This window comes from Choloepus didactylus, chromosome 16, assembly GCF_015220235.1.
Source record: "Choloepus didactylus isolate mChoDid1 chromosome 16, mChoDid1.pri, whole genome shotgun sequence".
NCBI lineage: Eukaryota > Metazoa > Chordata > Mammalia > Pilosa > Megalonychidae > Choloepus > Choloepus didactylus.
This window is the reverse complement of record NC_051322.1, coordinates 29,949,628-29,973,263: the sequence shown is the minus strand read 5'-3', so window position 1 is coordinate 29,973,263 and position 23,636 is coordinate 29,949,628. Positions and strand designations below refer to the sequence as shown.

At 49.6% G+C, this 23,636-nt stretch overlaps 1 protein-coding gene across 3 annotated transcripts in view; it reads left to right on the top strand.

The window, feature by feature from the left end:
* The window catches only part of MAPK4 (mitogen-activated protein kinase 4), a 159,456-nt gene extending 136,320 nt beyond the window's left edge, over positions 1–23,136 (top strand). For all 3 annotated transcript variants that reach the window (XM_037806191.1, XM_037806190.1, XM_037806192.1), the window contains exons 3-6: positions 9,932–10,076; positions 12,216–12,377; positions 16,934–17,135; positions 19,805–23,136. In XM_037806191.1, coding sequence (XP_037662119.1) covers positions 9,932–10,076; positions 12,216–12,377; positions 16,934–17,135; positions 19,805–20,501 — 1,206 coding nt within the window. In that variant the 3' untranslated portion in view covers positions 20,502–23,136. The remainder of the gene's footprint in view (positions 1–9,931; positions 10,077–12,215; positions 12,378–16,933; positions 17,136–19,804) is intronic.
* Positions 23,137–23,636: the final 500 nt, after the last annotated feature.

Genomic DNA, 23,636 nt, shown 5'->3' with positions numbered 1-23,636 from the left:
AGCAGTTAGAATAGTTTCAGGCACTCAGTGCATGTTAGCTATTATTATACGGCAGAATTTCTATCTCCCGCAGATTGGCCCTCATCGGTCCCCAGAGCCTCTGAAAACAAACCTTAGCCCTCTTCCAAAGGGCAGCCCTGCAGCTGTCTAAAGGCAGCACCATGCTCTCCTCCAGCCTCAGTGTTCTCCAACTGAAAGCACCCGGTCTTTCCTATTCCTTGTGTGATATGGCCTTGATAATGCACAGGGGGGTCTCCTGGGAACTCATACCCCAGCTAGAATCACAGCATCCCTGCAACAGCCCCCATTTACCCCTTAAGGTTAAAATTGTTACTTCGGACAATTTCCTGGAAACATATGAACAACCTAGACTGACCAGAGAAGAAATAGAAGACCTCAACCAACCCATCACAAGCAAAGAGATCCAATCAGTCATCAAAAATCTCCCCACAAATAAATGCCCAGGGCCAGATGGCTTCACAGGGGAATTCTACCAAACTTTCCAGAAAGAACTGACACCAATCTTACTCAAACTCTTTCAAAACATTGAAGAAAATGGAACACTACCTAACTCATTTTATGAAGCTAACATCAATCTAATACCCAAACCAGGCAAAGATGCTACAAAAAAGGAAAACTACCGGCCAATCTCCCTAATGAATATAGATGCAAAAATCCTCAACAAAATACTTGCAAATCGAATCCAAAGACACATTAAAAAAATCATACACCATGACCAAGTGGGGTTCATTCCAGGCATGCAAGGATGGTTCAACACAAGAAAAACAATCAATGTATTACAACACATTAAAAACTCGAAAGGGAAAAATCAATTGATCATCTCAATAGATGCTGAAAAAGCATTTGACAAAATCCAACATCCCTTTTTGATAAAAACACTTCAAAAGGTAGGAATTGAAGGAAACTTCCTCAACATGATAAAGAGCATATATGAAAAACCCACAGCCAGCATAGTACTCAATGGTGAGAGACTGAAAGCCTTCCCTCTAAGATCAGGAACAAGACAAGGATGCCCGCTGTCACCACTGTTATTCAACATTGTGCTGGAAGTGCTAGCCAGGGCAATCCGGCAAGACAAAGAAATAAAAGGCATCCAAATTGGAAAAGAAGAAGTAAAACTGTCATTGTTTGCAGACGATATGATCTTATATCTAGAAAACCCTGAGAAATCGACGATACAACTACTAGAGCTAATAAACAAATTTAGCAAAGTAGCGGGATACAAGATTAATGCACATAAGTCAGTAATGTTTCTATATGCTAGAAATGAACAAACTGAAGAGACACTCAAGAAAAAGATACCATTTTCAATAGCAACTAAAAAAATCAAGTACCTAGGAATAAACTTAACCAAAGATGTAAAAGACCTATACAAAGAAAACTACATAACTCTACTAAAAGAAATAGAAGGGGACCTTAAAAGATGGAAAAATATTCCATGTTCATGGATAGGAAGGCTAAATGTCATTAAGATGTCAATTTTACCCAAACTCATCTGCAGATTCAATGCAATCCCAATCAAAATTCCAACAACCTACTTTGCAGACTTGGAAAAGCTAGTTATCAAATTTATTTGGAAAGGGAAGATGCCTCGAATTGCTAAAGACACTCTAAAAAAGAAAAACGAAGTGGGAGGACTTACACTCCCTGACTTTGAAGCTTATTATAAAGCCACAGTTGCCAAAATAGCATGGTACTGGCAGAAAGATAGACATATAGATCAATGGAATCGAATTGAGAATTCAGAGATAGACCCTCAGATCTATGGCCAACTGATATTTGATAAGGCCCCCAAAGTCACTGAACTGAGTCATAATGGTCTTTTCAACAAATGGGGCTGGGAGAGTTGGATATCCATATCCAAAAGAATGAAAGAGGACCCCTACATCACCCCCTACACAAAAATTAACTCAAAATGGACCAAAGATCTCAATATAAAAGAAAGTACCATAAAACTCCTAGAAGATAATGTAGGAAAACATCTTCAAGACCTTGTATTAGGCGGCCACTTCCTAGACTTTACACCCAAAGCACAAGGAACAAAAGAGAAAATAGATAAATGGGAACTCCTCAAGCTTAGAAGTTTCTGCACCTCAAAGGAATGTCTCAAAAAGGTAAAGAGGCAGCCAACTCAATGGGAAAAAATTTTTGGAAACCATGTATCTGACAAAAGACTGATATCTTGCATATATAAAGAAATCCTACAACTCAATGACAATAGTACAGTCGGCCCAATTATAAAATGGGCAAAAGATATGAAAAGACAGTTCTCTGAAGAGGAAATACAAATGGCCAAGAAACACATGAAAAAATGTTCAGCTTCACTTGCTATTAGAGAGATGCAAATTAAGACCACAATGAGATACCATCTAACACCGGTTAGAATGGCTGCCATTAAACAAACAGGAAACTACAAATGCTGGAGGGGATGTGGAGAAATTGGAACTCTTATTCATTGTTGGTGGGACTGTATAATGGTTCAGCCACTCTGGAAGTCAGTCTGGCAGTTCCTTAGAAAACTAGATATAGAGTTACCATTCGATCCAGCGATTGCACTTCTCGGTATATACCCGGAAAATCGGAAAGCAGTGACACGAACAGATATCTGCACGCCAATGTTCATAGCAGCATTATTCACAATTGCCAAGAGATGGAAACAACCCAAATGTCCTTCAACAGATGAGTGGATAAATAAAATGTGGTATATACACACGATGGAATACTACGCAGCAGTAAGAAGGAACGATCTCGTGAAACATATGACAACATGGATGAACCTTGAAGATATAATGCTGAGCGAAATAAGCCAGGCACAAAAAGAGAAATATTATATGCTACCACTAATGTGAACTTTGAAAAATGTAAAACAAATGGTTTATAATGTAGAATGTAGGGGAACCAGCAATAGAGAGCAATTAAGGAAGGGGGAACAATAATCCAAGAAGAACAGATAAGCTATTTAACGTTCTGGGGATGCCCAGGAATGACTATGGTCTGTTAATTTCTGATGGATATAGTAGGAACAAGTTCACAGAAATGTTGCTATATTATGTAACTTTCTTGGGGTAAAGTAGGAACATGTTGGAAGTTAAGCAGTTATCTTAGGTTAGTTGTCTTTTTCTTACGCCCTTGTTATGGTCTCTTTGAAATGTTCTTTTATTGTATGTTTGTTTTCTTTTTAACTTTTTTTTCATACAGTTGATTTAAAAAAGAAGGGAAAGTTACAAAAAAAAAAAGAAAAACAAGGAAAAAAAAAAGATGTAGTGCCCCCTTGAGGAGCCTGTGGAGAATGCAGGGGTATTGGCCTACCCCACCTCGATGGTTGCTAACATGACCACAGACATAGGGGACTGGTGGTTTGATGGGTTGAGCCCTCTACCATAGGTTTTACCCTTGGGAAGACGGTTGCTGCAAAGGAGAGGCTAGGCCTCCCCTATGGTTGCGCCTAAGAGCCTCCTCCCGAATGCCTCCTTTGTTGCTCAGATGTGGCCCTCTCTCTCTGGCTAAGCCAACTTGAAAGGTGAAATCACTGCCCTCCCCCCTACGTGGGATCAGACACCCAGGGGAGTGAATCTCCCTGGCAACGTGGAATATGACTCCCGGGGAGGAATGTAGACCTGGCATCGTGGGACGGAGAACATCTTCTTGACCAAAAGGGGGATGTGAAAGGAAATGAAATAAGCTTCAGTGGCAGAGAGATTCCAAAAGGAGCCGAGAGGTCACTCTGGTGGGCACTCTTACGCACAATTTAGATAACCCTTTTTAGGTTCTAAAGAATTGGGGTAGCTGGTGGTGGATACCTGAAACTATCAAACTACAACCCAGAACCCATGAATCTTGAAGACAGTTGTATAAAAATGTAGCTTATGAGGGGTGACAATGGGATTGGGAAAGCCATAAGGACCACACTCCACTTTGTCTAGTTTATGGATGGATGAGTAGAAAAATAGGGGAAGGAAACAAACAGACAAAGGTACCAGTGTTCTTTTTTACTTCAATTGCTCTTTTTCACTCTAATTATTATTCTTGTTATTTTTGTGTGTGTGCTAATGAAGGTGTCAGGGATTGATTTAGGTGATGAATGTACAACTATGTAATGGTACTGTAAACAATCGAAAGTACGATTTGTTTTGTATGACTACGTGGTATGTGAATATATCTCAATAAAATGAAGATTAAAAAAAAAAGTGTTACTTCTTCAGAGCCTGGTTTCTTTTTGGCCTGATCTGCTTTCTTCTGGATCAGACAAGGGTGCACATTTGCATTCCTACCCTCTTCCAAGGAAGGTGCCCACAGGCTTCTGTAGTCTTCCTGGGCCTGTTAATCCCATGCTTGGCAGAGAGCAGTGTCCTTGCTGGAGCATCACTTAGGGTCTTCTTTAGGGTCCCTCTTTAGAGCCGCCTTGCTCCCTGAATGCCCACCCACTAGTAAGAAGCTGCAGCCCCATCTGCCCCAGGCACAAGTCTGCCTAGGGCTGATGGGCAACTCACCTCCTCGGCAACCTTCCCTGGCTCTCTGTTCCAGCTGGGCTCACAGATGGAGGGGGGCATTTGTTAGAGATGGTGCCTCGGTTTGCCAGGGCCACTGTAACAAAGCACCACAGACTAGTTGGCTTAAACAACAGAAGTTCATCACCTCACGGCCCTGGAGGCTGGAAGGCTGAAGTCAAGGTGTCAGCAGGGCCCTGCTCCCTGGAAGGGAGAACCCGTCCCCTGCCTCTCCCCTGGCTGCTAGCGGGTGGCTGGCAATCCGTGGCACTCCCCAATTGCCCACTCTAATCCGACTTGGCCTCATCTTAACTAATCACATCTTCAGAGATCCTGTTTCCAAACAGAATCACATTCATCGGATGGGGGTTAGGACTTGAGCTTATCTTTGGGGGACAAGCAATTATAAGATGCTCACATGGTGCCCGGCATGGACAAAGCCCCACGTAAATGTTGACCCTGGTCATTTCCTGGTCCTTAGCTTCAGCTTTTCATTTTGAACATTCATCTCAAACCATATTATATGCTCCTTGAGGACAAGGATGACCTTCACCATCTTAGTATCCTGCACACAGGGACTGAGTCATTCTGAGCTCCCAGGACCGAGGCTGGCAACTTCTGGCTGGGAGGGGAGGCTGTCAGAGCCCCCACCACCCAGGCCTGGGAGCAGGGGCAGCACTCAACATGGCTTCAATACGAGGAGAGCAACAGCCCTCCCCCCTTCCCTCCCCCACTTCAGTCAGGCTGTTCTGAATTTCCCGGGGCAGCTGGGGCTGAGAGCTGTTCCCCTGCTCCCTCGGCAAAGATAATACTTAGAGCTTTAATGATACCTTCCCTGGGCGTCTGCTGGGGCCCCCTAATTTTCCTCTTCACAGGGCAATTACTGCTGGACCATTTCCCAAACACCTTTGAAGCTTTGAAAGTCAGTTTCTCATTGGCGCTACATGACTCTAGTAAAAGGACAGCAAAATGGCCCAGTTGGATCAATAGCTGACAAAGACCCGAATGCCCCCATGAAGGGGTTTGGAAAGGAAACTGACCAGTTGCCTCCTGGTTGCCCCTCCAGAGCCGGCTTCTCCGCCGGGAACACCAAGGGATAGGGCAGCAGGAGGAAGGGGCCATCGGGAAGGAGCGGCCCCAGCCTGGCCTCCTGGGTGCTGGGCAGTGTCCCTCAGGCCCCGCTCTCACACGTGCAGCTCTGCGCTGGGCATGCCTGCCTTCCCACCCTCCACCCCTGCAGCCTGGGGGCCTCCCGGGGGCACCAGGTCAGATCATGGAGCATGTGTGCCTCTCCACCTCCAAAGGGAGCGGAACCGACCCTCACCCTGCAGGCTCATCAGGAAGACCGTTGCCTCAAATTTCTTTTGAGCCAATATACTTACTGATTTATGACCTGATAAAGTTGAGTCTCCACTCCTGGAAGGTACTTAAAATATTTTTAGTCTAGAAAATTCTGACATCCAAGACTCATGTATTGAATTCAAATCGCTGGTATCAGGTTGTGGGCCCCAGAACCTCTCTTCAGTCATCCAGGCTCATCTCAGCTGAGGGCAGGGCCCCTTGGCCCCCAGTCTCTGCCCTACAAACCCAAGAATGTAGCTTCCTGTTTGTTTCCCTCATTTCCCCAGGGCTTCTCTTGCTCCGGGGTTTGGCAGAAGACACTGCAACTTCCCAAATTGTCTGCCCAGTGGCTTCTGAAACGCATGAGTAAATCCCCTTTTAGTTTTCTGAAGGGTAAGTTTTCCAAAGGGTTTGGGAAACAAGTACTTGCCTAGGGAAGCAGCCAGTGGTTGAGAAAAATGAAGCAGATCCTTTGTTTTTGTTCCAGTATAAGGCATGAGCTCCTCACATGGCCTGGCCCTAATCATTCTGGCAACTTTGCCCATGCCAGCCTCTCTTTTACTTTCAGAGCCACCCTGTGTCCCCACTTCTCTTCAGCCCTAGACCCTTGCAGACAGACAGGTGTTAATGACAGAAAATACTGGTCATTTATATATCACAGAAAACTCACCTTCAGTCTCTTCCTCTTTGGATACTTTTTGCTTTAATCTTCCCTGACAGTCTCACCCTCTATCTGGGAAATAAAATCAGTCCATTCTTTATTTATAACTCACCCATCCAGAAGTCAATTTCTACAGCCAGTTTGACTTGGCTCTGTAATTTTTAAAATCAGACTTAAACTCCTAACAAACTACTGTACACGCAACACATTCTGAGTCTCGGGTGCATTATGCTACATGAAACAAAGGCCCAAAAGGCTGCATACAATGATTCCATTTGTCTGACATTGTGAACAAGGCAAAACAAGAGGGAAAGGAAACAGTGGTTTCTAGGGGCTGGGGTGATTTAAAGGGGGCATGAGGGAATTATTTCAAATGATGGAATTGTTATATGTCTTGATTGTGGTGGTAGTTACACAAGTTTATGCTTTTGTCAAAACTCATAAAACTGTACATTAAAAAGGGTGAATTTTACTGTGTGTAAATTATACCCCAATCAACTTGAGTCTGAACTCCTATAATAACAATTTACCAATCCTGTTTGGAACAAGGCAAGGCATAAGTAGCTGTCAACTTACATAAGCTCCTCACCACCTTCAAAAGTGGGAAGTGGAACTCTCAGTAAAGTCAAGTATCAGCGGTCCCCTGCAGAAGGTGGCTAATTTTGAAGGGAGTCCAAGCCATGACACATTCCTTATTCATTCCATCTTTCATTTCTTCAGTAGTGTTTGTTGAACACTGCCCCGGAGGCAGCATGGTGTTAGGCAATGTGGAAATAGGCGTGGAGCAAGATACAGCTGCTGCCTGTGAGGGGCGGGTATATAGCCTAGTGGTCCTGGGGTGAGGTTGCTGCAGAGAAGTAAAAATACAGGGACACTCAGCCCCTGGGAGGGGAACACTGAAAAACCCGTGAGGAGTCCATTTTGGTTGGAGCCTTGAGGCTGGGGCATGAGTATGCAGTAGTCATTTCCAGCTAAGAGCTATTTTCCTCTTTTCCCCTTCCTTCTACCTTAGTGCTGCTCTGAGGCTCTACTCTGAAAAAATATGTCATATGAAGGGGAGAAAAACTGCTGTCACAATTCAGGTCTCCCAGGAGGTTCTAGACTGAATAAATCTGTTTTAGTTTCCTAGGCTGCTGAAAGCAGATCCCATGAAATGGGTTGGCTTAAATGATGGGAATGTATTAACTTACGGTTTGAGGCTGAGAAAATGTCCAAATCAAGGCATCATCAAGGTGATGCTTTCTTCCCAGACTGGCTGCTGGTGATCATGGGCTCCTCTGACACATGGCAAGGCACATGGTAGGATCTGCTGATCTCTCTCTTCTCTTCTGGTCCTGTCGATTTCAGCTTCTTGCTTCTGTATCTTTCTCCCTTTCTCTCTATTCATTCCATTTATAAAGGACCCCAGCAATAGGTTTAACTCCTGTGCCAGTTTGGATTTATTATGTCCCCTGGAAAAGCCATGTTCTTTAATGCAATCTTGTGGGGGCAGACCTGTTACTCTTTTTGATTAGGTGTTACATTTTGATTGAATGTTTCCGTGGAGATGTGACCCACTCAACTGTGGGTGAGAACTCTGATTTTATTATTTCCATGGAGGTGTGGACCTACCAGTTCAAGGTGGGTCTTAATTAGAGCACTGGAGTCCTTTAAAGAGAGCTCATATAGAAAGCAGAGAGAACAAAATGTCCCAAGAGAAGCTGAGAGAGACATTTTGGAGAGAAGCTAACAGCCTATACAAACCCTGATGCTTGGAGACATTTGGAGAATGCTAGCCCAGAGTTTGTCCCTGAGAAGCTAAGAGAAGAGCCCCAGATGCTTAGAGAGAAACGCCCTGGGAGAAAGAAGCAAGGACACACAGGAGCTGAGAGACAGGAGTGAAGACAGAAGCCTAGACATGTTTTGGGGAAAGCCATTTTGAAATTTAACCCAGGAGCAAAGGACCAGCAGATGCCAGCCACATGCCTCCCCAGCTGACAGAGGTGTTCCAGACGTCATCAGCCATTCTTCAGTGAAGGTATACTCTTGTTGATGCCTTAGTCTGGACACTTCTATGGCCTTAGAACTATAACTTTGTAATCTATAAAAGCCAATCCATTTCTGGTGTTTTGCATAACGGCAGCATTAGCAAACCGGAACAAGTCACATCCTGAATGAGGTGGACCACACCTTATTTGAAATAGCCTCATCAAAAGATCCTACTTACAATGGGTTCAAACCCATAGGAATGGATTAGATTTAAGAACATGTCTTTCTGGGGTTCATAAAACTTCAAACCATCACAAAATCTTTGCTCAGCAAATGAAGAGATTTCAGATTAAATGACCAAAAGTTACTTGATACTTTGGCTTCTTAACTTTGAATCTGTTTTATCTTGGGTCTGTGATACTCTTTACATCAGTAAAAAAGGAAACTTCAGGTGCTAATCTGGGAGCTTCACCATCCCTAATAGCCAGACCATCCCTAGAACCTCCTGTTGGATCCCCTCAGTCTTAATTGTCTCACCTTGACCCCGTCCGGGGCCTGTTTTCTCACTTTAGAGAGACCATTCCAGAAATCCCAGAGGACATTTCCCAGGTTTCACTGTTGGATCAACTTTTTGAATTATATGGAAAACAATTTCTAGATTGCCTGCGTATGTTTTCCTATCTGTGCTAAAACACCTAAGTCATCACTGTGTGCTGTAGAGAAGGAATTCCAGCCCAGACCACAAACCATTGAGCAGTGTCTGAGATCAGGTAGAACATCTGTCCACCCACCACCCCCTCCCCCAAAAGAGGCTCTATAGAACTTCCAGAATCCCCTAGGACAACAAAAGCTGTTTCTACTCTGCTGCTTCCACATGCCATTGAGCTACATCCGCTGTGAGGATGGCCCTATCCCTTCTCAGCAGGGGCCAGGGCCTGGCTTTGTAGCTGCATTAATTCTAATTATCAGCTCTAAAGCAACTGGTAATACCTGACATTTATTTTCAAATTTATGACTATTTCTGAGATTCAGCCACTGTATAGAGGAAACATTCCTGAGTCTTGTCATTGCTCTGTTGATGGTGGTAATGAACTTGATGGCAACTCCTATTTATACATCTGCTTATACATGAGGGCAGATTTGTTATGCATAGTTACATCAAGTTGGGGTAGGAAATCATTCCTTCCCGAGTATCGATAACCTGGATCCATTTCTATGAGGGAACCCCAGGACCTAATTAGATCCCCCCACCAAAGCCTCCGAGCCCCACAAGCCAGGCCCTGCCCCTTTAACGAGACCTGTGTTCACTAATACTCCTTCAAGACCAATGGGAAAGGAACAAGAGTGGAAGGGGCTGTTTCCATGGGAGGGGAAACTGGAAGAGGTGTGGGAGGGAGGGAGGGCATTGGCAAATTGACCGATCATTGGAACTGCGGATTTTGTCTTTTTGCAGGGTTACCTGTCAGAAGGGCTGGTAACAAAGTGGTACCGCTCGCCACGCCTGCTCCTCTCCCCTAACAACTACACCAAAGCCATTGACATGTGGGCCGCCGGCTGCATCCTGGCGGAGATGCTCACGGGGAGGATGCTCTTTGCTGGTGAGTCGCTAACCACGTCACCTTCCATTGAGTGCAAAAAAACATGCTAACCACCAAAAAATGCTCATTTTTCTCTGAAAATCACTTCTATGACTTTCACAACACCACTTTGAGTTATCTGATTATAATTTCAGGCAGAATCCTGGAAAGGCTAAAAATAGCCTTTTGCCCATGAAACTTTGAAAATCAAGTAACCACTTATATCCAAACACCTTAAGACTGAACACAGGAAACACCCACCCTCCACGTTCAGCCCCTGCCTCCTCTCTCCTCACCACTGGGGTCCTTGTCCTGCAGCCACACCCAGTTACCCTTGGTCCTCCTAATACTTCATCATTTGTTGTTCAACTTGCTAACAAAGACCCTTCTCTGCCTGGAAACTCCTACTGAACCTTCAAAACCCAGCTGAGTTCTATCCTCTGTGATGCCCTCCCTGGTTCCCTGGGACATGAGTCAACCCCACTTTGTGCTCCCATTGTTTCACCCTCCTTGCTTGGAAGAGTTCTCCATTCTCAGTCTCTTCACCCCTTCTCGTCCATTCTCTCCTCATTCCCCTCCATCCCTCTGAAGTTGCTCCCACCCAGACCCCCATGCTTTTAATCCAGCGGAACTCATTTTGCCCTCATCCGCTAGCACTGGTCAATGAAGATCATCCCTTCCTCCTTGAAACTCCTTGAAACTCCCTCCTCCCTGGGCTTGTGTCCTCCCTCCACCTCTCTGGCCGGTCCTCCCCGTCACTTCTTACCCCACTGCTTCCACTTCCTCTCCACCCGGGTCCCCCAAGGCACCGTCCTCAGCCCTCACTGCCACTGTTGTTCACCCACAGAACTTGACCCCACCTCTCCAACTCTAACTGCAGAGGCCAGAAGCCCAGGAGTGTCCTAAGCCACCACCACTGGAGGCCTCCAGCCCCTCAGGCCCCACAGGGAGGCCAGAGCCTTGAGGTCTCGCCCTCTTGTCACCTCCCTCTGCCTGGAGTCCAAGCCCCTCCTCATGCTCCTCTGTGCTCAGGGAGCCTTCCCTGCAGCCCCCCGCTGAGCCCAGCGACCCTCTCTCATCCTCTGCCTCTGCCAAGTGCTCTCCCCTCCTCCACAGCCCTCCAAGGACCACCCCCCTCTGGCTCCTTTGAGTTGAGGGGGTCCTTTCTCCCCTTCCCTGCTCACAGGCGTGGGAGACAGCCTCATCATCCTTCTTGCTCCCCACGTTGCTTTGCTATTTCTGAAGAACCCTCCTCTGCACACACCTCGCAGACAGCTCTTCTCATCCCCACGTGGCCTCCTTGTGCCAACACCTGCTGGTCTCCTCGTTGCCCCCACGCTGAGGGCTTTGGCACCATCAGCATGGCCTCCCTCGCTCCACCGACCCTGCCCATCTGGGGACGGGTGCTGACGCGGCTCCCTGTCCAGTATCCTGGCCTATGGGTCCCCCCGCCTCAGGGCCTGGGACCTTCCCCCCCTTCTTCGCCAGCCACTCACCTGTGTTCTCAGTAGGGCCTCCCCGGAGCTGCCAGAAGGGTCATTGCTGTCTTACATTTTGTGGGGCTCAGAGGCTTTGGTGGGAGACTTTCATTAGGTCCCGGCATTCTGAAAGGGGGGCCCTGGTAACTCCGTTCTCCTCCCTCCCTTTCATCCTTCCTTCCCGCCACAGGTGGGTGGTGTAGCCCAGGACTGCCATTTAGGGCTTTGAGTCCTGGCTGTGACTCCAGTTAACTTCCTGACAGAGGGCAAAACACGACTTCCAAGGATCCTTCCAGTCTTAATGCCCTTTTACATTCCCTGGGCATTCAGTTTCCCAGCATTTGCCACTCTGCCACCCTTCTTCAGATCCATCCATCCCCCACCCCACCCCAGGACTTAGGGATGGTATTTAAGATTTCAAAAGCAGAGCACCTCTGGGTGATAACTAAGTGTAGAAGTGAGCATGGGAATGAGTGGCTCAGAGACAGCAAGCAACCTGTCCACAGTCACATAGCTAGTTAGCAGCAGAGTGGAAACCAGAACCTGGTCCCCAGGCTCCCAGCCCAGCGCCCCCCCCCCATCCCACATGGCACCTCCCAGGCCACCGGAGTGGCTTCTCGGGCTTCTGCACACCCCAGCCACGTGGACAGTTTACGTAACCACCTGGCGTTTGCCTCCCCAGGGGCTCATGAGCTGGAGCAGATGCAGCTCATCCTGGAGACCATCCCTGTGGTCCGGGAGGAAGACAAGGAAGAGCTGCTCAAGGTGATGCCCTCCTTCATCAGCAGCACCTGGGAGGTGAAGCGGCCGCTGCGCAAGCTGCTCCCCGACGTGGACAGTGAAGGTACCTGAGCCCCACAGTCAGGCCGAACATCCAGGGAAGCCGAGCTCTGCCTTCATCTTGGGGGTGGGCACAGGCAGGTCTCCTTCCCAAGGGAAAAGCACAGGTATGGAAAGTGCAGCTCCTCTGGCTGGAGGCGATTGCCCCGGCCTTTAGGCAACCCTCAAGACTGTCGTCAGTGGCCCTCCCTAGTCTACCCCCAGTTTTTGCTTCCCTTTCCTTCTCTTTCTCTCTTGCCCTCTTCCCTCTCTTCTTCCATCTCCCCTTACTCCCCCCATCCCCTTAGAAGGCAGGGTGTGGTACATAGAACATGAGCTTTACCAGCCTGAGAGATCCAGGTTCAGTTCCCAGTTCCACCAGTGACTAGCTGTGTGGTCGTGGGCAAGTTACTTAACCTCTCTGAATTTCCATTTCCTTAACCACAAAATGAGTGTAATATACCTAGCACATAGGGTGGTGGTGGGAATTAAGCCAGATAGAATTTGTAAAGCCCCTGGCTTTACAACTTAGGATAGTTGTCCCATAAATCTTACATGTTACTGTCATTATTGGGCCTCATACCTGTCAAGAGTCTTCCTGAGGCCACTGCTGGGTGAGGGAGGATGTAGGTTCAGCTGTTTGTAAGAGACACCCAGATTCTCGATGGCTTAAATAAGATTTATTTCTTATGTACGAAAAAAGAAGTTATTTCTTCTCTCACATAATAGCCCAAAGACAGACAGTCGAGGGCCAGTGTGATGGCTCTGCTCTACAAAGTCACTGAGGGCCCCAAGCCAATTCTATCTGCTGTTCTGCCCGCCGAGGGTACTGCCCTTAGGTCCTGAGCCAGAATGTGTGCCCCTCACTTCCACTCGTGTCCTGATGGCCTCAGCTAGCTCCAGCGGAGGCTGTGAAATGGATCTTTATTCCATGGCACCTTGTGTCCAGTTAAAAATTCCATTTTTAAAGAAAGAGAACAGACACTGGGGTACAAACCAGCAACCTCTGCCTCATGTCTCCCCCGTCAGGAAACCAAGAACTTGGACTAAGAATGTCAGTTTTCCCATCACTCAGATGGGGAGTGTTTGATTCACTGTAAAGTAAGAATCAGCATGCTTTGATTCCTGGGCCTCTGTAGAAATCCTGCCAGTGACAAAGCGCTGTGCTCACGGCTCAGCATTCCAGGTCAGGGACATGTCACCCACACCACCCCCGAGCAATCACAGCCACAGCGGCCCCTGTGGGATTCTGGTTCTGAGAGTGGTGGACATTGTCTCAAAGAATCAGAACCAGTACCTAACAGAAGGTAAAGCTCCTCACTCATCACCAATGTCAGCCAGCGTTTACTAACCCACCACAGGTAGGGAACAGCACTAGGGCTGGATATTCAAAGACACGTAAGGGCCGGTCTAACTGGGAAGACAGAGACCACCCATTTGAGGTAAATGTAAAATATTAAGGGACATATCCTATGGGGATACTGAGATCTCTGGATATTTGGGGGGAAAGACAGCCCCAGAATGCTGAGAGGTCAGAGAAGCCGGCAGGGAAGAGGTGGGGCCAGGGCTAGCCTTGAAGGCTGGTGAGGACAAGTCCCAGCCTGGCACAGTCAGTGGTTCTCCAGGGAGCCCGTGGGCAGGGCAGTTGGACAGGGGAGAAGTGCCGAGAGGCTGCAGGGCTTCAAATGCTCAGCTGATGAGTTTGGACTCGAGCCTGTAGCTGAACAGATGTTCACTAAAGCCAGGCTTGCTTTATCCTCCCTATGTGTCCATCTCAACCAGAATTCTCTCTGGCCTTGAAGTGACCCCAATCGGCCTTTGGCCTTAGGATCACGAGGCATGAACGAAATGAAGCACTAGTGGGAGAAAGGACATCATCCCATGGCCTCACTCGCTCCACCATGCATTCGAGGCCCTGCAGGCCTGGGAAGTAGCTGAAGGGTCCATCTCACTGCAGCCCACAGAGGATCAGGGAGCTCAGTCTGGGTGACAGCGTCCCTGGGCAGCTGAAACGCCACCATACTGCAGGTACAGGACGAGAGTTTTAGGCCCTGAGACCACATCAGGGCATTCAGACCTGAGCTCCGTTTATTAAAAGAAGTAAATGCACAAAACTGACAAGTCTGACGAGGAAACCTGGCATATAAATACGGGAAAGGAGCGTTCTCAGTGAAGCAGGGCTCAGGGTCTCGGGCCCTGCCCACCTGCCCCTCAGTCTCCAGAGGTGCCCCTGAGAAACCTCCCAGAACCTCTGGGCTCTGAGGGCCCAGTTTGGACTCCACTGGGTCAGAGTTGGGTGTCAAGACTGCACGGAAGCCTCATTAAATAAGAAGCTGGGGACACTGAGCCCAGAGGAAAGGAGTTTGGAGAAAAGTTTGGGTGGCTTATGAGTTAAGTTAAAGCCAGGGCTGTAGCAAATAAACCCTAAAATCTCAGCGGCTCAGCCCACAAGCAGTGTATTCATTGCTCACGTCAAGCCCAGTCTGAGTGGGGGACGCGTGGGGCCGGGGAGGGTGAGTGGCTCTGCCTCAGGCAGAGATTCCGGGACCCAGGCCATCAGAGTGTCTGCCACCTTCAACGCATGGCTTTCAGGGTCGCCCTGGGCACCCGCACCAAGCCGAAGCAAGGTGAGGAAAGAGGACAAACTCTTGAGGAGAAGGTTTTTATGGCACCCCCACCCACATGCCATTGTCACTGCACAGGAGCCTGGAAAATGGAGGTGTTTGTGTGCCCGGAGGATGGGGTCTTGCACAAGACATGGCTGCCACCAAGCAGGAGAGGGACTCTCATCAGGGAGCCAGGGCAGGCTGATTCAGGGAAAGCTGGGCCCAGGGGTGGAAGTTAAAGGGGGCGGATTTAGGCTTGATGTGAGGAAGGACTTTCCCCACAGTGTCTGGGCAGCTGTCAGGGAGATGAAAGAGGAAGCTCGCATCCTTGATAGAGTAGGTGCAGTTAGTTGGCGTTTGGCATTGGTGCTTTCCAGTCTAGCGTCCGCTGGGTCTTTTTAATAATGAAGCTGGTGGTGGTGATGCCTGCCAATGTTTAGAGCTTGAACTCTCTCATTTCCTTATCAAAACGTCCAGTGTCCTGGGTGGGGCTGAGGAAGGTGCCGAGGCCCACAGCAGGAAAGCCTTGCCCAGGTCTCGGGCTGGGAGGTGGCAGAGCTGGGATGTAGAACAGCTGATTCTTCCGAGTCCTGGGAGTTGTGAGGAGGATCCTCTTTCAGGTCTGCAACCCTGGGCCCAGAAATACCCTGAGTGCCAGAGTGTTTGGGGGTGATCAGAGTTACTGCTCCAGGACCGATCTTTCAGTCTAGAGTTACGGAGCAGCACTGTGTCCTCCTGAGAGGCTGGTGACCTTCTGAGGCCATCGATTTCCTGAAACATTGATGAATTCTCCTGCAAAGAGATCTGGAGCCCCTCAGAGGGGACGGCAGCCTGGGCCTTGAACTCAGCTCGATTTCTGTTTCCACATGGTCTGTAACATGATTAGCCAAGTCATGATTTCAGTGGAGCCTCCAGAGACTCCAGCACTGACAAGTAATACAAACCTCCAGGCTAGACCTTGCCCTGAGATAACCCAGATAACCCAGGGGCAGATGGGTGCCTCTAGCCCTACTCGGAGAGCAGGCTCAGTGAGGGCACACTTTTGATGCCCTATTAGTTGCTGAAATCTTGAAATAGTTTCATGCTGGTGGATGAACAGCCCTGCACAAAGCTCCCAAGGGTTCCCTCCTTTCCCCAGTTCCAGCTGCCCACAACCTCCTCTTGCTCTAGCCGCTAAAGGGTTACTGGGTTATTGTCTAGCACAGCAGGGGGTCTTCAGAACTAGTTGTTAAAAATTTTAAATAGTAAGTCTGCCTGTTTGGTTGGTCAAAGCTTCAGGGGTGGCTTATGGTAGGAAAAGCACAAGACTTAGACAGAGGAGCTCTGGCTGTCAAGACTCTGCCACCCCACCCCCAGCCCCAGCCCCAGCCCCCAGCTCCATTATTAACTGAGGTCTTCTATGCCCAGGCACCTGCCCCTCAGCCTGAGGCCTCCTCAGGAGCGTGCCCAGCCTCTGCCCCAGCAGCCCTCAACCCAGGACGCCTGGGAGTGGTGTGGCGCAGCCCAGCTTCAGCCTCAAGTAGAACCACTCTGAGGGTGGCCCACACTATCTCTGAAGGTCCCCAGTGGACCCTAGGAGGTGCCTGCTCGTTACCACCCCCTCAACTGGCTTCTGCCTCACTCCCCTGGCAGAGCTTCCTGGAATCACTGCCTGATAAACCACCCACACCCAAGTCCTTGTCTCTGGAGAAGCCCACCCTAAGCCAGCGGTCTAGCCCTGGACCTTCTCTAACCACTGGCAGGATCTTTAGTGAGTTACTTCACCCCTCTGGGTCTCCCTGTATTTGTCAGTGAAATCGAAGAAGCAGAATCTGCTCTGTCATGGAGGGGGGACCATGAGAAAGAAACTGACCAAAAACCTGCTTTACAAATGGAAAAGTGTAAGCACCAGGGAATGTCACCCTGCTGAGGGGTCTCACTCTTAGCCTGGCAAGGGGCAGTGAATGACCTTCCTGTCCTGCTTTGCTCCCCACAGCCATCGACTTTCTGGAGAAGATCCTGACCTTCAACCCCATGGATCGCTTAACCGCTGAGATGGGGCTGCAGCACCCCTACATGAGCCCGTACTCGTGCCCTGAGGATGAGCCCACCTCCCAACACCCCTTCCGCATTGAGGACGAGATTGATGACATCCTGCTGATGGCCGCCAACCAGAGCCAGCTCTCCAACTGGGACAGGTGCAGCCCAGGGGCGCCCAGCCCTGGGGGGAAGAGACCACATTCACCTGTCCTCCCACTTCCGTTTTGCCTCTGGTTCTCCATGACCTTTCCCTCTGTCTTCCAAGTTGTGTAGTCCATTGGGCGCTTTTTCCAACTTACCTTCCTGCACATCTCTCTGCCGTCCCCAGGCACTCCCGGTGAATGACCAAACTGCAAGTGTGCCCAGCTGCGCCCTGCATGTGTGGGTTGGGGTCCTTCTTTTGTGCAACACGACCACCCCCAGCTTTCCTCACCCCCTTAGTGTGCTTAACACAGGCTCAATACAATATTCAGCAGCCATTTAATGAGCACTTACTTTAGGCCCTTGTTCCTAGCAGGTGGGGAATTTGCCCTTGAAAAGTAAACTATAACAATTCAAGGCAAGAAAACTGGAAAATTTACCATTACAAAACACTTACACCTGTTTTCTATCATTTGCGCTTCTTGGCAGTGTTGTGAAAGGAAACTCCACTGTCAGTGTTGCCCATTTACAGATAAGGGTGCAATAGCTCAGAGAGGTTAAGGGATTGGCATTGTGTCACACAGCTAATACCTGGCCTGTGTGGGATCCTTCCAAACTGCAGCCATTCAGACACTGCTAATCAGACTCTTTACTGCTAAACTGGACTTTGCCTTAGAATCCTTCTCAATACAGTTTTTGAGGAAGACACTACCAATGAATCAGAGATGGGTAGGAAATATGTATTTTACAATCGCTGCCTAGGCACATAATGAGTTCTTAGATCCATTCCTGTTCTGGTGTTCTTAAATCAGGCAGCTAAATTTGGGGGCATCAGCCTCTGCTAATTCTGGGAGGGAATGCTAGTAGCTGCTTGGTTTAGAAATAGAAGCCGAGGACTCAGCAGCCAGGACTCCAAGGAGGCCCAAGTGGGAGTCCCGCTGTAGTGGGAAAGTGACAGCTAGTTATGTAAGTGACAGATGAGCAATTTTTCCTTTTCAGGCACTTGACAGATGATGGGTTTCAGATTAAGGAAGCACTGAGGGAGGGCCAGGGCAAAGTGGCTATTTTTGGTCTGTTGGTTTGTTGTTGTTCTCACCAGTTGGCAGCAAATAGAGATTAATGAAGACTTCTGCTGCCGCCATGCTTGGCTCACCCTTGACCATGGTCCCTGCAGCCCCCCTTTCATTCCATAGCATTTGGGGACACAAAGCATTGGCTCAGTGAGGTTCATGAGTGTGGCACAGAATTGGTGCCAAGAAAAATCATAACAGAGTTTCTTAGGTCACCACCCATCATTACTGCCCCTAAACCTGGTGCATCTTTCCCATTACACCCGTGTGAAGGAGGAGGCAGGGGCTTTAGGGATGACAAACCCCTTCCCAGGCTCTGATGCTTTGGACAAACTACTTAACCAAGTGGAACCCCAGTTTCCTTATCTATAAAGCGGGTGTGGTAACACAAACTCCAAGGAGTTGCTGTGAAGACTTCTGGTGATTTCTGTAGCAGGCGCAGGTTGGGATCATCACAGGTCCTTCCTCCCAGGCATGTCTGCAGTTTTGAGGCCACTTGAAGAGAAGGCAGCGTTCTCCTCTAGGAGCAGCGCCCATGCTAACGGCCCCTCTGGAGGGTGGTCAGGCCTGGGCCTTCCCATGCACCCCTGTGGCTGCCTCTAATGATCCTCCCCTTCCCAGTCAAGCCTGCTATCCTTTGTCTGTTTCCCATGGGAGCACTAGCACTCCTGTCCAGGGATCAGCTGCCTCCCCCTGGTTCTGCATGGAGCATCTGGCACAAGGATGGCCCATTCAGAACAGACGGCCTACCCCCCTGCCCATCTGTCCTTCATTTGCTTTTGGCTGGCAGACTTCACTCTCCAGGGCTGCAGGACAGCCAACCAGGAGCAGAATTCCAAGGATCTTGGGCCTCTCCCAAGGATGTCTGTTACCTGTCCACAGGCCCTACCTGTTCTGCATCCATGCAGCATGCTGGGGGCACCCAACCAGTTCCACCAGAGTGGGGTTCTCAGCCCTGGCTGTACCAAGAATTATCTGGGGAGGGCTCAAAAACACAGAGATGCAAGGCCCCACCCTAGACCACCTGTTCAGAATTGGAGGTGTGGGGCAAGCATGATAGTTGATTCCCTATGTGAGTCTACCCTGCAGCCAGAGTTGAGAAGCACTCACCAGGGCTGGCTGCTCCAGGTGTGGCCCAAGAACCAGCAGCATCAGCATCCCCTGGGCTTGTTAGACTCTTCAGGCTCCACCTCGGATCCACTGAATCAGAACCTATGTTTTAACAAGCTGATCAGTTACCACATAGGTGGCTTCACTAAAAATAAATTCCATAAGGACAGGGGTTGCTTGTTTTCTGTTATTCACTGCTGTGTCTGGTAATGCCTGAAACAGTGCCTTGCACATAGTAGATGCTCAATAAATGTTTGTAGGGTATTGAATGAATACAAAAGAAACCCAGCTGCCCTTAAGGGTTAAGCAGAATGAGGTGTCCTACCTGCGCTCTGGTGGCTCATCCTTAACTCACCCTATCACCCTCCAACCTCCGGGTGGGAAGGTTCGGGTAAGGAATGGAAAGCCGACGTGAGGGTGGCAGACGGGGAGTTAGAGGACTTGGCTCCCTCCACGAAGCCACCTCGCGCTGGACAACCAATCATCGCCCCGTTGTGCCCCTGCAGGTACCCTGTGAGCCTGTCGTCGGACCTGGACTGGCGGCCCGACCGGTTCCAGGACACGAGCGAGGTGCAGCGGGACCCGCGCGCAGGCTCGGCGCCGCTGGCCGAGGACGTGCAGGTGGACCCGCGCAAGGACTCGCAGAGCAGCTCCGAGCGCTTCCTGGAGCAGTCGCACTCGTCCATGGAGCGCGCCTTCGAGGCAGACTACGGGCGCTCCTGCGACTACAAGGTGGGCTCTCCGTCCTACCTAGACAAGCTGCTGTGGCGCGACAACAAGCCGCACCACTACTCGGAGCCCAAGCTCATCCTGGACCTGTCGCACTGGAAGCAGGCGGCCGGCGCGCCCCCCACCGCCGCGGTGGCCGGGGACGCCGTGGCGCGCGAGGAGGAGCCCGCCAGCCTCTTCTTGGAGATCGCGCAGTGGGTCCGCAGCACGCAGGGCGGCCCCGAGCGCGCCAGCCCGCCCCCCGACGGCCCCGAGCGCCGCCTGTCCGCCTCCCCGCCGGGTCGCCCCGCCCCGGGTAACGGGGGCGCCAGCCCCCAGTTCGACCTGGACGTGTTCATCTCCCGCGCCCTGAAGCTCTGCACCAAGCCGGAGGACCTGCCCGACAATAAACTGGGCGACCTCAATGGCGCGTGCATCTCCGAGCACCCTGGCGACCTCGTGCAGACCGAGGCTTTCTCCAAAGAAAGGTGGTGAGGGCGGAGGGAGCGCTCGAGGCCCCAGGACTGTGTGCGTCGCCCCCGAGGGGGAGGCCACCAGGGAAGCCCGGCCTGGCTGGAGGGGGCCGGCCTCTCGGCCCTTCCACCACCCCTTCCGCCCCTTTTGTTGCCTTGGCGTGAGCAGGAGCGAGAGGAATGCCCGTTTCTTCAACTGCCTTAATAACTAGCCTTTAACCTCTGGGAGCGGGTTTGAACAGGAGCCTACCTGGGAGTGGATCCGTTTCCCAGAGAAGGGGAGGCCGTGCGTTTTACGGTGTGCAGGGAAGAAACAGCCCCTGCCTGGGTGGCTGAGTGCAGACGAATCTTGCAGACGTGATCTGAAACCATCTGGCCCAACTAGCCTCGAAGGACAGGTGAGGAAGGCAGTTAGGCCAGGGAAAGCAAAGTGGCCTGAGATCACCGATGGTATGGGAGCAGCTGTGAAGCCCAGTCGCCTGGCCCCAGCCAGCATCCATCTATTAAATAATGTCTTCCTCTGGCTTTTCAGGCAGAAAAGTTGGTCTGAGCTGTTTCTTCCCTGCCCATTACCATCTGGCCTATTCAATGTCCTTTTATTGAGAGCAATGTTTCTGGCATTCAAAAACTGGAAACTGCACCAATTTATTTCCCATAGTCCCCAAGCATATTTATCCTGGCCCCTTCCACACACCTGTATTTGCGCACACCTGCATGGTCTGAAATCATTGTTTTGGATCAGACCAGGTAGGGGCTTTCGCAGGCCTGGGCGCACACCTCCTCCGGCTCTCCCTGTGCACTTTCCTGACACATATGCAGGCACAGACACAGCCCTAGTTCCCAAGTGCTCGTCTTACACAGGTGAGTTTGAAGACAGCACCCAAGAATCCCTCCAGCCCGCCTCCAGCCATTACTGCCCACCACGCGTCCTGCCCACTCCCACCACAGCCCCAGCCCCACTCCCTCCCCCCCAAACAGCTCCCCTCCACGCCTACCTCGTGACCTCATGTTCTCAGCACAAACTGCTCACCTGGGTGACAGCTATGAGGTGTCCTCCACAGAGCACGTGTGTTAGCAAAGGCTTCTTCCCATGGAACCCAACATGCCTCACTAATACCACCCCTGGATTTTGACACCCATTTAGCCCTGGCAAAGAGTAGGCCCAAAAGAAATGCATCGCAGAGCAAATGTCCTTGGGGACAAGGAATCAAGATAGGTAGGAAAGGGGGGTGGTGCCACATTGGGGACCCCACAACAGAGGAAGGGACTTGAAGCAGCCAGGCCTGTCACAGTTTAGGCCAGGATGGGTTTGGAGTGTGCAGACCCAGAGGGGCACTCACACACAAGCGTCGGGGGGAGGAGGGGGTATGGGCATAGCAGCCCTCGGTGGAAAAGGCAGGGAAGGCACTGACAGCCACCAGTCCAGGCCCCAGGGCTGTGCAGCATTTCCAGTGCTGGTGTTCAGCCCCTCCCCCCACCCATCCATCATCTCCCAAAGACCCCACAGGAAGCTTCCCCTGTCCAAAAGCAGAGCTTCCCCAAGGCTTGCCCTTGGGCTGTGTTCATCCCACCTCCCAGCACCTTAAGTCTAATCAACTAACTACGATTTGTACATTGAAACCTGCACCACATTAGAAACTTATATTTAAAAAATGGAGTTACTCCCACTGACCAATTTTTAAATGGAAAATATGTAAATATAAAGTGTTTTGAGTTTCTTTTTTAAAAAGGAAATGTACATCACCCTTCATGTGCCATTTTATCCTCAGAGGGTGGCTTTACTTTTTTGGTAAAGGAACAAGCTGCTGACCTTGACCAGGCATTCATATATAATTGTTGTTACAGAGGAATTGTTATTACTACTCATGTTTTTAAAAAAAATCTATTAAATGTTAATAAACTTCATCAGGATGAGCAAAATAAAGTTTTATTGGAACAGAGCCATACTCATCCACTTAAGTATTATCTGATCCTGTCTTTGACAGCAGTTGAGTCATAAGAACCGGGCTGGCTTCTCCCTGTACGAGTGAAGGCTGGTTGTCTCCAGGGGTTGGGGTTACAGGGTGGGGACATCTACACAGATTGGGAATCAGGGAGGTGACACGAGAATCACCTGGGTCGAGCCTGGTGTCCATGTTGTGGATTTCAAACTGCATCTTGACACCAATTCCACACCTTCTGACTAGGGCTGGTCTCTCCATCCAGTCACAAAAGTTGCCTATATCATGAGTTTGGAGGAGTCAGTCATCTGGAAGTACTTGCCTGTGACTCCACCCATCTGAGGCTCACTCCTCTGTGTTACCCATGTCAGAGTTGTTAGTTCTACCTCCATTCATTCATCAACAAATAGAAATATAGATGTGATGGTTTGGGGGTTTTATTGACCCCAGAAAAGATCATGTTCTTAAAGCTAATCCATTCCTGAGGGTGTAGACCTTTTGTGGGTGGGACCTTTTGATGAGGCTATTTCAGTTGAGGCGTGCCCCAGGTGGGTCTTAATCCTCTTAATCCAGGGCCCTTCTCCAGAGGATGAAAGACAAAGAGAAACACACAGGAACTCCGAAAGAAAGCCACAGACAAAGCAGGGAGAAGCTGAAAGCAACAAAACCCGGAAGAGAAGGACCAGCAGACGCCACCATGTGCCTTGCCACGTGACAGAGGGTCCAGGCTCACTGACTACTTGTTGATGCCTTGATTTGGACATTTTCACAGCCTCAGAACTGTAAGCTTGTAAACTAATAAATCCCCATTGTTAAAAGCCAGCCCATTTCTGGTATATTGCATTTCAGCAGCTTTAGCAAACTAAAACAATAGCTGAGGATGATTTTCAAATTTTGTTGTTTTTGTTTATTTCAATTTCCCTGAAAGACCCTTTGGTTAAAACAGCTTTTCCCTGAGCCACACCTGAGCCAAGGGAGGCATCTTGTTAAGTCAATTATCAGATTCTCTCTAAAGGGTCATCTGAGAACAACCATCTCCCTGCCGAGAGAGAGGTTCAGAGCCAGGGAGGAAACCTGGTTGAAATTTTGTATTAGAGAAAGCTTGAGGCCCCATTTGAGTTGATGCAGGCAGTAAAGTATGGGGGAGAGGGAGTTAAGAAGTCCCATGGAAGACAGCCCAAAGGGGAAGGAGGCACCCCAAAGGAAACATTATTTCA